This window comes from Triticum dicoccoides, chromosome 4A (assembly GCF_002162155.2).
Source record: "Triticum dicoccoides isolate Atlit2015 ecotype Zavitan chromosome 4A, WEW_v2.0, whole genome shotgun sequence".
Classification (NCBI taxonomy): Eukaryota; Viridiplantae; Streptophyta; class Magnoliopsida; order Poales; family Poaceae; genus Triticum; species Triticum dicoccoides.
This window is the reverse complement of record NC_041386.1, coordinates 728,512,853-728,528,070: the sequence shown is the minus strand read 5'-3', so window position 1 is coordinate 728,528,070 and position 15,218 is coordinate 728,512,853. Positions and strand designations below refer to the sequence as shown.

Sequence of the window (15,218 nt, the reverse complement as noted above, 5' to 3'; positions counted from 1 at the left end):
TTGTTGAGGGTAATTAGTACATGCTTGTCACGCTCTTTGTTGCCATGAAAGACTGTTGTAGAATATATTTTACTTGCCTCAAATGTTGCATCATGAATCTCTTTTCTGCCACTCTATGCAAATATCACCAAGTCTGAAAATATGTTAATACTTGTCAACTTGATCATGATGATTGCCATTGATCTAGCTAGGGGTCATTTGAATTAGTTCAGTAAACATGTTTTGCCATGTATTACATGCACATTCATGTCATGCCATTTGTTGCCATGTAGAAATTATGTAGCATGTTCAAATCTTGCTTTCAAATTGACATCTAGCTACAATGCCATGCTATTTTTCTCGAAGTCTGAAACTTGCTTTCAAATTGGTATGTACAAGTTTGCCATGATCCTTGAATTATGAATTTTATTATTTGTAGTAAATATACTGAATTTCAGAACTTTAATTTCAGAACTTTAATCTTTGAATTATGAACATAGGAAATGTCTGACAACGACGATAGGATCCAAGAGCGCGATTACTGCGACGACGACCGGGTCTGTGCGACAGGCCTCACCTGGAAGGCGGTCGACGATTCAGTATTAAGCTCGACGAGACCTTCGATGTTTATATGGTACGCAAACACGACAAGTCTTTTTCTGTAATTAAGCATGACTTATGTTTCTTCAACATGTAATTTCCGCTTTCTACAATTCAACTAGTGCATTGCCATGCAAGAGTTATGTCTTGGAGAAGCTGGATTTTGATGATCATGAGAATATGTAGATAAAGAGAGTTCACCTCAGGACCCATCATGGTTATGCTTTTTACGTAAAGCTATACAATGAGGTGACCTACTGTTGGGGAACGTAGCAATAATTCAAAATTTTCTACGTATCACCAAGATCAATCAAGGAGATTCTACCAACAAGAGAGAGAGAGGATGTGCATCTTCATACCTTTGAAGATCGCTAAGCGGAAGCGTTGCTAGAACACGGATGATGGAGTCATACTCGCGGCGATTCAAATCGCGAAAGATTCGATCTAACGCCAAACGGACAGCGCCTCCGCGTTCAACACACGTACAGCCCGGGGACGTCCCCTCCTTCTTGGTCCAGCAAGGGGGAGATGAGAAGTTGAGGGAGAGCTCCGGCAGCACGACGGCGTGGTGGTGGAGCTTGCAGTTCTCCGGCAGAGCTTCGCCAAGCACTACTACGGAGGAGGAGGTGTTGGGGAGGGAGAGGGCTGCGCCAGGGGAAGGGTGCGGCAGCCCTCCCACCTCCCCTCTATTTATAGGGTCAAGGGAGAGGGGGGCCGACCCCCTCCAGATGGATCTAGAGGGGGGCGGCGGCCGGGGGGGAGGCTTGCCCCCCAAGCCAAGGGGGGCGCCCCCTTTAGGGTCCCCCCAACCCTAGGCGCATGGGCCCTAGGGGTGTTTGGCGCCCAGCCCACCTAGGGGCTGGTTCCCCTCCATATTCAGCCCATAGGGCCCTCCAGGACAGGTGGACCCTCCCGGTGGACCCCCGGAACCCTTTCGGTGGTCCCGGTACAATACCGATAAACCCCCGAACACTTCCGGCGACCGAATAAGGACTTCCCATATATAAATCTTTATCTCCGGACCATTCCGGAACTCGTCGTGACGTCCGAGATCTCATCCGGGACTCCGAACAACATTCGTTAACCACATACTATTTCCCATAGCAACTCTAGCATCACCGAACCTTAAGTGTGTAGACTCTACGGGTTCGGGAATCATGCAGACATGACCGAGACATCTCTCCGTCCAATAACCAACAGCGGGATCTAGATACCCATGTTGGTTCTCAAATGTTCCACGATGATCTCATCGGATGAACCACGATGTCGGGGATTCAATCAATCCCGTATACAATTCCCTTTGTCAATCGGTATGTTACTTGCCCGAGATTCGATCGTCGGTATCCCAATACATTGTTCAATCTCGTTACTGGCAAGTCTCTTTACTCGTTCCATAATGCATGATCCCGTGACTAACTGCTTAGTCACATTGTGCTCATTATGATGATGCATTACCGAGTGGGCCCAGAGATACCTTTCCGTCATACGGAGTGACAAATCCCAGTCTCGATTCGTGCCAACTCAACAGACACTTTCAAAGATACCTGTAGTGTACCTTTATAGCTACCCAGTTACGTTGTGATATTTGGTACACCCAAAGCATTCCTACGGTATCCGGGAGTTGCATAATCTCATGGTCCAAGGAAATGATACTTGACATTAGAAAATCTCTTAGCAAACGAACTACACGATCTTGTGCTATGCTTATGATTGGGTCTTGTCTATCACATCATTCTCCTAATGATATGATCCCGTTATCAATGACATCCAATGTCCATGGTCAGGAAACCAGGACCATCTATTGATCAACGAGCTAGTCAACTAGAGGCTCACTAGGGACATGTTGTGGTCTATGTATTCACACATGTATTACGGTTTCTGGTTAATACAATTATAGCATGAACAACAGACAATTATCATGAACAAGGAAATATAATAATAACCATTTTATTATTGCCTCTAGGGCATATTTCCAACAGTCTCCCACTTGCACTAGAGTCAATAATCTAGTTACGTTGTGATGAATCAAACACCCATAGAGTTCTGGTGTTGATCATGTTTTGCTCGTGGAAGAGGTTTAGTCAACGGACTTGCGACATTCAGATCCGTATGCACTTTACAAATATCTATGTCTCCATCTTGAACATTTTCACGAATGGAGTTGAAGCGATGCTTGATATGCCTGGTCTTCTTGTGAAACCTGGGCTCCTTGGCAAGGGCAATAGCTCCAGTGTTGTCACAGAAGAGAGTCATCGGGCCCGACGCATTGGGATAACTTCTTGGTCGGTAATGAACTCCTTCATCCAGATTGCTTTATGTGCTGCCTCCGAGGCTGCCACGTACTCCACTTCACATGTAGATCCCACCGCGCCGCTTTGCTTGCAACTGCACCAGCTGACTGCCCCACCATTCAAAATATACATGTATCCGGTTTGTGACTTGGAGTCATCCAGATCTGTGTCAAAGCTAGCTTCGACGTAACCCTTTACGACGAGCTCTTCATCACCTCCATAAACGAGAAACATATCCTTAGTCCTTTTCAGGTACTTCAGGATATTCTTGACCGTTGTCCAGTGTTCCATGTCGGGATTACTTTGGTACCTTCCCACCAAACTTACGACAAGGTTTACACCAGGTCTGGTACACAGCATGGCATACATAATAGACCCTATGGCTGAGGCATAGGGGATGACGCTCATCTTTTCTTTATCTTCTGTCGAGGTCGGCATTGAGCCGTGCTCAATTTCACACCTTGCAAAACAGGCAAGAACCCCTTCTTGGACTGATCCATATTGAACTTCTTCAATATCTTATCAAGGTATGTGCTTTGTGAAAGACCGATGAGGCGTCTCGATATATCTCTATAGATCTTGATGCCTAATATGTAACCAGCTTCTCCAAGGTCTTCATTGAAAAACACTTATTCAAGTAGGCCTTTATGCTTTCCAAAAGTTCTATATCATTTGCCATCAATAGTATGTCATCCACATTTAGTATGAGAAATGCTACAGAGCTCCTACTCACTTTCTTGTAAACGCAGACTTCTCCATAAGTCTGCATAAACACAAACGCTTTGATCAATTCATCAAAGTGAATGTTCCAACTCCGAGATGCTTGCACCAGCCCATAGATGGAGCGTTGGAGCTTGCACACCTTGTTAGCATTCGTAGGATCGACAAAACCTTCCGGCTGCATCATATACAATTCTTCCTTAAGGAAACCGTTAAGGAATGCCGTTTTGACGTCCATTTGCCATATCTCATAATCATAGAATGCGGCAATTGCTAACATGATTCGGACGGACTTCAGCTTCGCTACCGGTGAGAAAGTCTCATCGTAGTCAACCCCTTGAACTTGTCGATAACCCTTAGCGACAAGCTGAGCTTTATAGATGGTCACATTACCATCTGCGTCAGTCTTCTTCTTAAAGATCTATTTATTTTCTATGGCTTGCCGATCATCGGGCAAGTCTGTCAAGTCCATACTTTGTTTTCATACATGGATCCTATCTCGGATTTCATGGCTTCAAGCCATTTTTTGGAATCTGGGCCCGCCATCACTTCTTCATAGTTCGAAGGTTCACCGTTGTCTAACTACATGATTTCCAGGACAAGGTTGCAATACCATTCTGGTGTGGAACGTGTCCTTGTGGACCTACGAAGTTCAGTAGCAACTTTATCCGAAGTTCCTTGACCATCATCATTAACTTCCTCTCTAGTCAGTGCAGGCACCACAGAAACATCTTCTTGAGCTGCGCTACTTTCCGGTTCAAGAGGCAGTACTTCGTCAAGTTCTACTTTCCTCTCACTTACTTCTTTCGAGAGAAACTCTTTTTCCAGAAAGGATTCGTTCTTGGCAACAAAGATCTTGCCTTCGGATCTGAGGTAGAAGGTATGCCCTATAGTTTCCTTAGGGTATCCTATGAAGACACATTTTTCCGACTTGGGTTCGAACTTTTCAGGTTGAAGTTTCTTGACATAAGCATCGCATCCCCAAACTTTTAGAAACGACAGCTTAGATTTCTTCCCAAACTATAATTCATACGGTGTCGTCTCAACGGATTTAGATGGTGCCCTATTTAAAGTGAATGTGGTTGTCTCTAAAGAATAACCCCAAAAAGATAGCAGTAAATCGGTAAGAGACATCATAGATCACACCATATCCAATAGAGTGCGATTACGACGTTCGGACACACCATTACGCTGAGGTGTTCCAGGCGGCGTGAGTTGTGAAACAATTCCACATTTCCTTAAGTGTGTACCAAACTCGTGACTCAAATATTCTCCTCCACGATCTCATCGAAAGAACATTATTTTTCTGTCACGTTGATTCTCCACCTCACTCTGAAATTCCTTGAACTTTTCAAAGGTCTCAGACTTGTGTTTCATCAAGTAGACATACCCATATCTACTTAAGTCATCAGTGAGGGTGAGAACATAACGATAGCCACCGCGAGCCTCAACGCTCATTGGACCGCACACATCAGTATGTATTGTTTCCAACAAGTTGGTTGCTCGCTACATTGTTCCGGAGAACGGAGTCTTAGTCATCTTGCCCATGAGGCATGGTTCACATGTGTCAAATGATTCATAATCAAGAGACTTCAAAAGTCCATCTGCATGGAGTTTCTTCATGCGTTGACACCAATGTGACCAAGGCGGCAGTGCCACACGTATGTGGGACTATCATTATTTACCTTACACCTTTTGGTATTCAAACTATGAATATGGGTAACATCATGTTCGAGATTCAATAAGAATAAACCATTGACCAGCGGGGCATGACCATAAAACATATCTCTCATATAAATAGAACAACCATTATTCTCGGATTTAAATGAGTAGCCATCTCGCATTAAACAAGATCCAGATACAATGTTCATGCTCAAAGCTGGCACTAAATAACAATTATTAAGGTTTAAAACTAATCCCGTAGGTAAATGTAAAGGTAGCACGCCGACGGCGATCACATCGACCTTGGAACCATTCCCGACGCGCATCGTCACCTCGTCCTTTGCCAGTATCCGCTTATTCTGCAGCTCCTGTTTTGAGTTACAAATATGAGAAACCGCACTGGTATCAAATACCCAGGAGCTACTACGAGTATTGGTAAGGTACACATCAATAACATGTATATCACATATACCTTTGGTGTTGCCGGCCTTCTTATCCACTAAGTACTTGGGGCAGTTCCGCTTCCAGTGACCATTTCACTTGCAATAAAAGCACTGAGTCTCGGGCTTGGGTCCATTGTTTGGCTTCTTCCTGGCAACTGATTACCGGGCATGGCAACTCCCTTGCCGTCCTTCTTGAAGTTCTTTTTACCCTTGCCTTTCTTCAAACTAGTGGTCTTATTCACCATCAACACTTGATGTTCCTTTTTGATTCCACCTCCGCCGATTTCAGCATTGAATATAACTCAGGAATGGACTTCTCCATACCCTGCATATTGTAGTTCATCACAAAGCTCTTGTAGCTAGGTGGGAGCGACTGGAGGATTCTGTCAATGACCGAGTCATCTGGGAGATTAACTCCCAACTGAGACAAGCGGTTGTGTAACCCGGACATAAGGAGTATATGCTCACTGACAGAACTGTTTTCCTCCATCTTACAACTGTAGAACTTGTCGGAGACTTCATATCTCTCGACCCGGGCATGAGCTTGGAACCATTTTCAGCTCTTGGAACATCTCATATGCTCTGTGCTGCTCAAAACGCTTTTGGAGCCCCAGTTCTAAGCTGTAAAGCATGCCGCACTGAACCAGTGAGTAATCATCACTACACGACTGCCAGGTGTTCATAACGTCTTGAGTTGCTGGGAAAATAGGTGCTTCACCTAGCGGTGCTTCTAGGACATATGCTTTCTTGGCAGCTATGAGGATGATCCTCAAGTTCTGGACCCAGTCCGTATAGTTGCTACCATCGTCTTTCAGCTTGGTTTTCTCTAGGAACGCGTTGAAGTTGAGGGCAACATTAGCGTGGGCCATTTGATCTACAAGATATATTGCAAAGATATTTTAGACTATATTCATGATAATTAAGTTCATCTAATCAAATTGTTTAATAAACTCCCACTCAGATAGACATACCTCTAGTCATCTAAGTGACACATGATCCGAGTCAACTAGGCTGTGTCCGATCATCACGCGAGACGGACTAGCTAGTCATCATCGGTGAACATCTTCATGTTGATCGTATCTACTATACGACTCATGTTCGACCTTTCGGTCTCTTGTGTTCTGAGGCCATGTCTGTACATGCTAGGCTCGTCAAGTCAACCTAAGTGTTTTACATGTGTAAATCTGGCTTACACCCGTTGTATGCGAACATTAAAATCTATCACACCCGATCATCACGTGGTGCTTCAAAACAACGAACTTTCGCAATGGTGCACAGTTAGGGGGAACACTTTCTTGAAATTTTAGTGAGGGATCATCTTATTTATGCTACCGTCGTTCTAAGCAAATAAGATGTAAACATGACAAACATCACATGCAAATCATAAAGTGACATGATATGGCCAATATCATTTTGCCTTTGATCTTCATCTTTGAGGCGCGACATGATCACCTTCGTCACCGGCATGACACCATGATCTCCATCATCGTGATCTTCATGAAGTTGTCTCGCCAAGTATTACTTCTACTACTATGGCTAACGGTTAGCCATAAAGTAAAGTAATTACATGGCATTTTTCAATGACACGCAGGTCATACAATAAATTAAGACAACTCCTATGGCTCCTGTCGATTGTCATACTCATCGACATGCAAGTCGTGATTCCTATTACAAGAACATGATCAATCTCAGACTTCACATATATCATTCATCACATTCTTTTGGCCATATCACATCACATAGCATACCCTGCAAAAACAAGTTAGACGTCCTCTAATTGTTGTTGCATGTTTTACGTGGCTGCTATGGGTTTCTAGCAAGAACGTTTCTTACCTACGCAAAAGCCACAACGGTGATATGCCAGTTGTTATTTACCCTTCTTAAGGACCTTTTTCATTGAATCCGATCCGACTAAAGTGGGACAGACAGACACCCGCCAGCCACCTTATGCAAAAAGTGCATGTCAGTCGGTGGAACCTGTCTCACGTAAGCGTACGTGTAAGGTCGGTCTGGGCCGCTTCATCCCACAATACTGCCGAAACAAGATATGACTAGTAACGGTAAAAAAATTGAACAAACCAACGCCCACAACTACTTGTGTTCTACTCGTGCATAGAATCTACGCATAGACCTAGCTCATGATGCCACTGTTGGGGAACGTAGCAATAATTCAAAATTTTCTACGTATCACCAAGATTAATCTAGGAGATTCTATCAACAAGAGAGAGAGAGAGAGAGAGAGAGAGAGAGAGAGAGAGAGAGAGGATGTGCATCTTCATACGTTTGAAGATCGCTAAGCGGAAGCGTTACTAGAACGCGGATGATGGAGTCGTACTCGCGGCGATTCAAATCGCGGAAGATTCGATCTAACGCCAAACGGACAGCGCCTCCCGTTCAATACACGTACAGCCCGGGGACGTCTCCTCCTTCTTGATCCAGCAAGGGGAGAGGATAAGTTGAGGGAGAGCTCCGGCAGCACGACGGCGTGGTGGTGGAGCTTGCAGTTCTCCGGTAGGGCTTTGTCAAGCACTACTACGAAGGAGGAGGTGTTGGGGAGGGAGAGGGCTGCGCCAGGGGAAGGGTGAAGCAGCCCTCCCACCTCCCCTCTATTTATATGGGCAAGGGAGAGGGGGCCGGCCCCCTCCAGATGGATCTAGAGGGGGGGGGGGCGGCCAGGGGAGGCTTTCCCTCCAAGCCAAGGGGGGCGCTCCCTTTAGGATCCCCCCTCAACCCTAGGCGCATGGTCCCTAGGTGGGTTTGGCACCCAGCCCACCTAGGGCCTGGTTCCCCTTCATATTCAGCCCATAGGGCCCTTCGGGGCAGGTGGACCCTCCCGGTGGATCCCTGGAACCCTTTTGGTGGTCCCGGTACAATACCAATAAACCCCCGAACACTTCTGGCGACCAAATAAGGACTTCCCATATATAAATCTTTATCTCCGGACCATTTCGGAACTCCTCGTGTCATTCGGGATCTCAACCGGGACTCCGAACAACATTCGGTAACCATATACTATTTCCCATAACAACTCTAGCGTCACCGAACCTTAAGTGTGTAGACCCTACGGGTTCGGGAATCATGCAGACATGACCGAGACATCTCTCGGTCCAATAACCAACATCGGGATCTGGATACCATGTTGGTTCCCACATTTTCCACGATGATCTCATCGGATGAACCACGATGTCGGGGATTCAATCAATCCCGTATACAATTCCCTTTGTCAATCGGAATGTTACTTGCCCGAGATTCGATCGTCGGTATCCTAATACCTCGTTCAATCACATTACCGGCAAGTCTCTTTACTCATTCCGTAATGCATGATCCCGTGACTAACTGCTTAGTCACATTGAGCTCATTATGATGATGCATTACCGAGTGGGCCCAGAGATACCTCTCTGTCATACGGAGTGACAAATCCCAGTCTCGATTCGTGCCAACTCAACAGACACTTTCGGAGATACCTGTAGTGTATCTTTATAGCCACCCAGTTACGTTGTGATGTTTGGTACACCCAAAGCATTCCTACGGTATCCGGGAGTTGCACAATCTCATGGTCTAAGGAAATGATACTTGACATTAGAAAAGCTCTTGGCAAACGAACTACACGATCTTGTGCTATGTTTAGGATTGGGTCTTCTCCATCACATCATTCTCCTAATGATGTGATCTCGTTATCAATGACATCCAATGTCCATGGTCAGGAAAGCATGACCATCTATTGATCAACGAGCTAGTCAACTAGAGGCTCACTAGGGACACGTTGTGGTCTATGTATTCACACATATATTACGGTTTCCGGTTAATACAATTATAGCATGAACAACAGACAATTATCATGAACAAGGAAATATAAGAATAACCATTTTATTATTGCCTCTAGGGCATATTTCCAACACCTACTCCATTTTGGTTGCTCGAATTGGGCAGCACTATGCAAGGCATATGGTTTTTAGGAGGGTATGTATGTGACCTTCGATCTGGGTGATGATCCTGAAGATGACATGGATATTTGGGTCGGTGTTCATACACTTCCAATTTTACCTGAGTTTCTCAAACATATTCAATAAGTAATTTATATTGTATTTATAAAAATAGTTGACAACTTATTTCCATTCTTCAAGAAATGTACGGAAACTAGTAGACAAAACCTACTACAGTTAAGGGTCTGAGCTAAATTGCGAGGAGATAAATTATTTTGTTTCATGGATTAAAGATGTTGAACTACGGTAACATCCATCGAGATATCATGGTAACATTTTTCCTATTATGTCATCATTGCATTTTTTGCATAGATTCTTTTAAGCTAAACTACATTCTGCTAAGTATGTTATTATGATGTTCTTTAACAGAAACTCCCGGCATACTGTATACCTAGTCTTATGGAAATGAAAGGTGACATGAAGATTGTTAGCTTACAGACAAGTTGGCCTACTATTCACCACAGTGTATACACGATTAATCGAAGCGATGACATCCTCACAATCAAAGATTGGAGAATAGTTCTGAAAGATCACAGAGAATTACTTATGGGCAACATCAAGTGCAGCCCACAAATGGAAGACAGGTTCATCTATATCCATAATGGAGAATAAGGGTTTACCTGTTTTATGCTATTTTACCTTCAAGAGAGTAGGAGGTCTTAGGTAGTTATGTTCTACATTGTGCTAGAATGATGTGCTAGTTCCTAACACAATATGAAACCCCTAAACCCCTCTTTAAAAAAAACAAAAACCCCATCACCTGTTAGCTGCTGACGCGTGGCTGGCTTTTAGTCCCGGTCGATAGGTCCTCCTGCCTGGGCGCCCCACACGGCCACATGGAGCTCCTTTAGTCCCAGTTCGTAACACCACCGAGATTAAAAGTGAGGGGCTTTAGTCCCGATTGCTTAGTCCCAGTTGCTGAACCGGGACTAAAGGTCCTCTAGAACCAGGATTGATGGCCCGTTTTCTATTAGTGAGCGAGCTCTTATGTGTGCCCCAGATCCGCCTGCGCAAATCAAGCTCCAACTTGTTACCCTCGCGTCCTCCTATGGCTAGGACGAGGGGGAGGAGCCCTTGCGACGCCAACGTGGGATTTGCAGTGCCACCCAACGAGCCTGTTGGTAGTCGGCTGCTTCTCAACGAACACCCTGGCGAGCATGCTGGTGGTGAGCCTCCACCTCTTCCCTGCACGCCATTCTGCCTGGTGCTGCTTGCTGCTTGCCTCCGCCTCCCCTCTGCCCGCGCGCCCTTCTCCATCGAGCCTGCTACTGCTCGCTGCACTCCACGACATATATGCCCCGTAGCAACGCACCAGCACTTATCTAGTCATATACTACATATACTACATGGAAGGTTGGAAAAAGGGGTGGCAGAAAAAAAGGGTGAAATGGAAACATTACATTCTTCTTTTTTAAACACATACAGACGCAAGCGCTCGTATACACGCACATACACTCATCTCTGTGAACGCACATACGCACACCCTACCCCTATGAGCACCTTCAGCGACCTTACATTCTTTTTAAGTAGTAGAGATACAGATATAATCATTAATCATTACACATTCTTATATTCACGCGCCATGGCTTGAGGGACCAAACATTAGCGGGAAGCGCAAATCGCGTGGCATATTTCATAAAATATGAAATATCATGTATGATATTTGATGTTGTGCGTAAAAACAAAAAGATTTCAATGTAGGCATCCATTCCAAAGTCAAAATTCTCAGCTAAGAAATCAGGAAGACAAAACTCAAATCTAAATCTAAAGTGAGAAATTAGTGGTTGACCAACCAACCATACCCAAATGACCGCCGGCTCCCGACGGAGGCCCGCGCCGCCCCGCCGCCGCGCCTCGCCCATGGCGCCATCCCCCCTCTCCGTGTCCTCCACCAACCCCTTCCCGCCGCCCTCGCGCCGCCTCCCCCGCACGGCCGTCGCGGCCGCGGGCGCCGCGCTCGCGACGCTCCTCCTCCTCGCCGCGGCCGCCGCCGTCTGGCGCCCGGCCTACCTCCCCGCCGCGCTCCTCCGCCGCCCGGCGCCCGCCGCCGCCAGGTTCTACTCCTTCGACCTGGTCCGCGAGTACCCGCACGACCCCGCGGCCTTCACCCAGGTTCCCACGCACCCTCCGCTCCCTCCCTGATCTGATCTGATCTGATTCGCTCCCTACAAATTTCTCAGATCGCGTGGTCTCTTCTTGGCAGGGCCTCCTGTACGGGGGGAACGACACCCTCTTCGAGTCCACCGGCCTTTATCACCAGGTAGGTAATGTCAATGCGGACCAAAAATCTGCTGCTCCAATTTAGCTTGGCAACAAAAATCCGTGCTTCACTCGAGTCATTGTTCTAGGCATGCGGAGGAATGAATGCTTCCTTGGTTTTCTTCTCACAGTTAATTACCTGTAGTGGAAAGAAACAAGTAGCAGACTAGGCAAGCTGCATTTGTTTTATTCACTTGCTTTTCTGGAACCAGTTATTTAAAGCTGTAACTAAATGCTTCTAATTTTGTTTCTGAGCAGTCGTCGGTCCGAAAGGTTGATCTTCAAACTGGGAAAGTATGTTAATTACTTTGCTTTCCATACATAACATTGCGCGTTTTATGTCTGCAGCAATGGTTATCCTACCCTACACTAAATCGGTAGTTATTGCTTTGTCATTTTTCAGGTTTTAGAGCAGCACCAAATGGATGGATGGATGTTTGGAGAAGGCCTAACACTTCTCGGCGACAGGTAGATATACCTCAACTATACCTGATGATAGAAATCGCTTTCTTGAATATGAATATGATGGCCCTGTTTGCTTCTGTGGTCCTGTTAAGTCACATTTCATTTGTTTTAAATAAAATTCTCTTTTGTAGATTGTTTCAAGTTACTTGGCGGAAGAATGATGGATTCATATACGACCGGCATAACTTCAGCAAAGTAATGCTGCTGCCCCTGTTTCTATTCTAGTGCATTTACAAATGATTCAGATGTTTTTGTTGTAAAGTCTCCGCAAAGTATCCCCAACCCCCACATACCAGTATCTATTGTCTGGTGATCTTATGAAATACGGGTTTCCAATCATTCACCTTGCATTTTACTTGTCATGTTTCAAGTTATTCGGCCAGTTTACTTCCAAATAAAAGGTGCAACAGTATTTCTTAAGCTTGTTTAGTACGTACACTAACCTTGATTAGGTTCTCATGGTGCATGGTGTAGCTGTCTTCTAGGTTCAAATTATACAAATGGTACTTAAATACAAGCCAGCAAGTTGGGTAGATACACTTTGTTACATGTTGGGTTTGATTTTCACCTGCAAGCTCAGACCAGCAGATGCGCGAATTTGTTAATATATAGCCTTCAACTCTATTTAATCATAATTTGATATAGCAAATATTTGGTATTTAGATTATTCATTTTTCACTTACCGTGGTTTCTTGCTTATGTCGAGGTAACAAGTTAGTGTGTTCTCTGCTGCAGCGTGAGAGTTTTACCCATAAAATGCTTGACGGGTGGGGGCTTGCCACCGATGGAAAAATTATATTTGGCAGTGATGGCACCTCAAAGTTATACCAGCTGGATCCAGAATCACTTGAAGGTATATTCAGTTATTTACACGTTTGATATTCTGTTAGCTTTAAGACTTCATTTCTTTTGTTTGACATCTCTGTTGATACAGTGACGAAGACAGTAACAGTGAAATATCAAGACAATGCTGTTTCCTTTATTAATGAACTGGAGTATATAAATGGTGAAGTATGGGCAAATGTCTGGCAGGTTAGAGTTATTACGCACTACATATATTGCTTTCACGCTATAATATACACCCTCCGTTCTAGAATATATGGTGTATGTTTGACCAAGTTTATCGAGAAATATTTCAACATCTATAAAAAAAATAAAAAAAATATGAAATTATGTTTCATGATGAATCTAATGGTACTCATTTGGTATTGTAGTTATTCAAATATTTGCTCTATAAATTTGGTCAAACATAGAGAAGTTTGACTTTTCTGAAAAATAGTACACCTTATATTTTGGAACGGAGGGAGTATTGATCAAGATCTCAGGGACCAGAACATTTTTCATTAGTATATCTTAGTGCTGTCATGTTGCTCCCTGGTGCTATTTATAAAAGCTTCGTCTAGACAAAATGTGGATGAGGTTTAAGTTTAATAAACTAAGTACGGGGTGTGAATTGATTTGTATTGAGGTGTATCCAAGTTTTATCCTATATGTTTCCCTTTGTTGCACTTGATACTCCTAAATAGGCTGCTGATGTACTGTGAACTGGTCTAGATCTTTATGTTCTAGAACAGAATTAGGCTCATATTTCACATGTATTAGGTAACTTGTGTTATTTGTGTTTTAGCTGTGTTTTCCATGTAAAGTGTTATCATATATGCTGTAACAATACAATTTGAACTGCCTACAAATATGCTAGAATATTGAAGTGCAAATCTCAGTATTTGAAGCTATGATGTGTAGACAGATTGCATAGCTAGAATTTCCTATGAAGATGGCCAAGTGGCGAGCTGGATCTTTCTTCATGAGCTGAGGTATGTCCCGAGTAGCACATGACTGCTGTTCTCTTCCCATTTTCTTGTCCACTGAGTTTCTTCATAAAAAAATTGTATTTATATGGTGTCTGTATTTGAAATAATAACTGGTGTGTTGGATTCACAATTTCGCAGGCAGCAATTGTGGAATTCTGGCAACACGGTGAGCAGTCTATGATGATGGTTCATTGCGTAATTGTATTCCTACACGCACACACAAAACTTAATCCAAATCCAGTATCAGAAGTGGCATGACACTAAAAATCTGTTCCATGTTCCAGGCCATTGATGTTCTAAACGGTATAGCTTGGGACGAAGAAAAGAACAGACTGTTTGGTGAGTTTTTTCTCCTTTTCTTTTCGCGCTCGTCCTATAGATGGAAGCCTGTATGTTCTTCTTGAGCTAACCCTTCGACTCTGCTCACAGTGACCGGGAAATTGTGGCCGAAGCTCTACGAGATCAAGCTGCGCCCGGTCGACGGGCCACCGGACGGGTCTGTGGAGAGGCTGTGCCCAAGGGCAAGCTTTTATTGATGACAAGTGTCGACGAGGATGCCGAGGCAAGATTCTTTCTTTTGCCTCGGCAAGGATATGTACATGTATTATGCCTCCTGGTCGATTCGAGGCGATCGGCAGTTGGAAGATAGATTTTTTTGCTGTGACTTGGTAGTGGCGTGGCGGGAGCTAGCTGCTCCTCAGTTTCATGTTGGAGCCCGTGTAGTTGTGTGTATGATCATGTATGTATTTTCCCCTGATGTAAAAGATGGCTGTCTCTTGTAAAGATGATGATTCTGCTGCGAAGAAATCTAATACGAAAACAACAATTCATTCATGCCAGCCCAAATCAGTTCCATGTGTCCTGTAAAGACGATTTCTTGGTTGCTTTTGGAGAGAAGACAAGTAAATTTAAACGAAATATGTATTTTTTGTCAGCATATTGCAAGTACAGTATATTATATCTATTTGAGCAGTAAAATTGGCGGGAGGCAACCTCCAAGGTTGT

At 44.3% G+C, this 15,218-nt stretch overlaps 1 protein-coding gene across 2 annotated transcripts; it reads left to right on the top strand.

Annotated features, from left to right (window-relative positions):
- Window positions 1–11,484: 11,484 nt before the first annotated feature.
- On the top strand, window positions 11,485–15,059 carry LOC119288197 (glutaminyl-peptide cyclotransferase-like). 2 transcript variants are annotated; one of them, XM_037567824.1, is made up of 11 exons: window positions 11,485–11,790; window positions 11,882–11,938; window positions 12,196–12,231; window positions 12,341–12,405; window positions 12,534–12,597; window positions 13,138–13,255; window positions 13,337–13,434; window positions 14,146–14,216; window positions 14,352–14,379; window positions 14,498–14,552; window positions 14,643–15,059. In XM_037567824.1, the coding sequence occupies exons 1-11, from the start codon at window positions 11,485–11,487 to the stop codon at window positions 14,747–14,749; spliced, it is 1,005 nt and encodes a 334-aa protein (XP_037423721.1). In that variant the 3' UTR covers window positions 14,750–15,059. The 2 variants fall into 2 exon arrangements, 1 of the variants encoding a protein (XP_037423721.1); XR_005141138.1 differs by having other exon boundaries at window positions 11,524–11,790; window positions 14,352–14,414; window positions 14,643–14,719.
- Window positions 15,060–15,218: the final 159 nt, after the last annotated feature.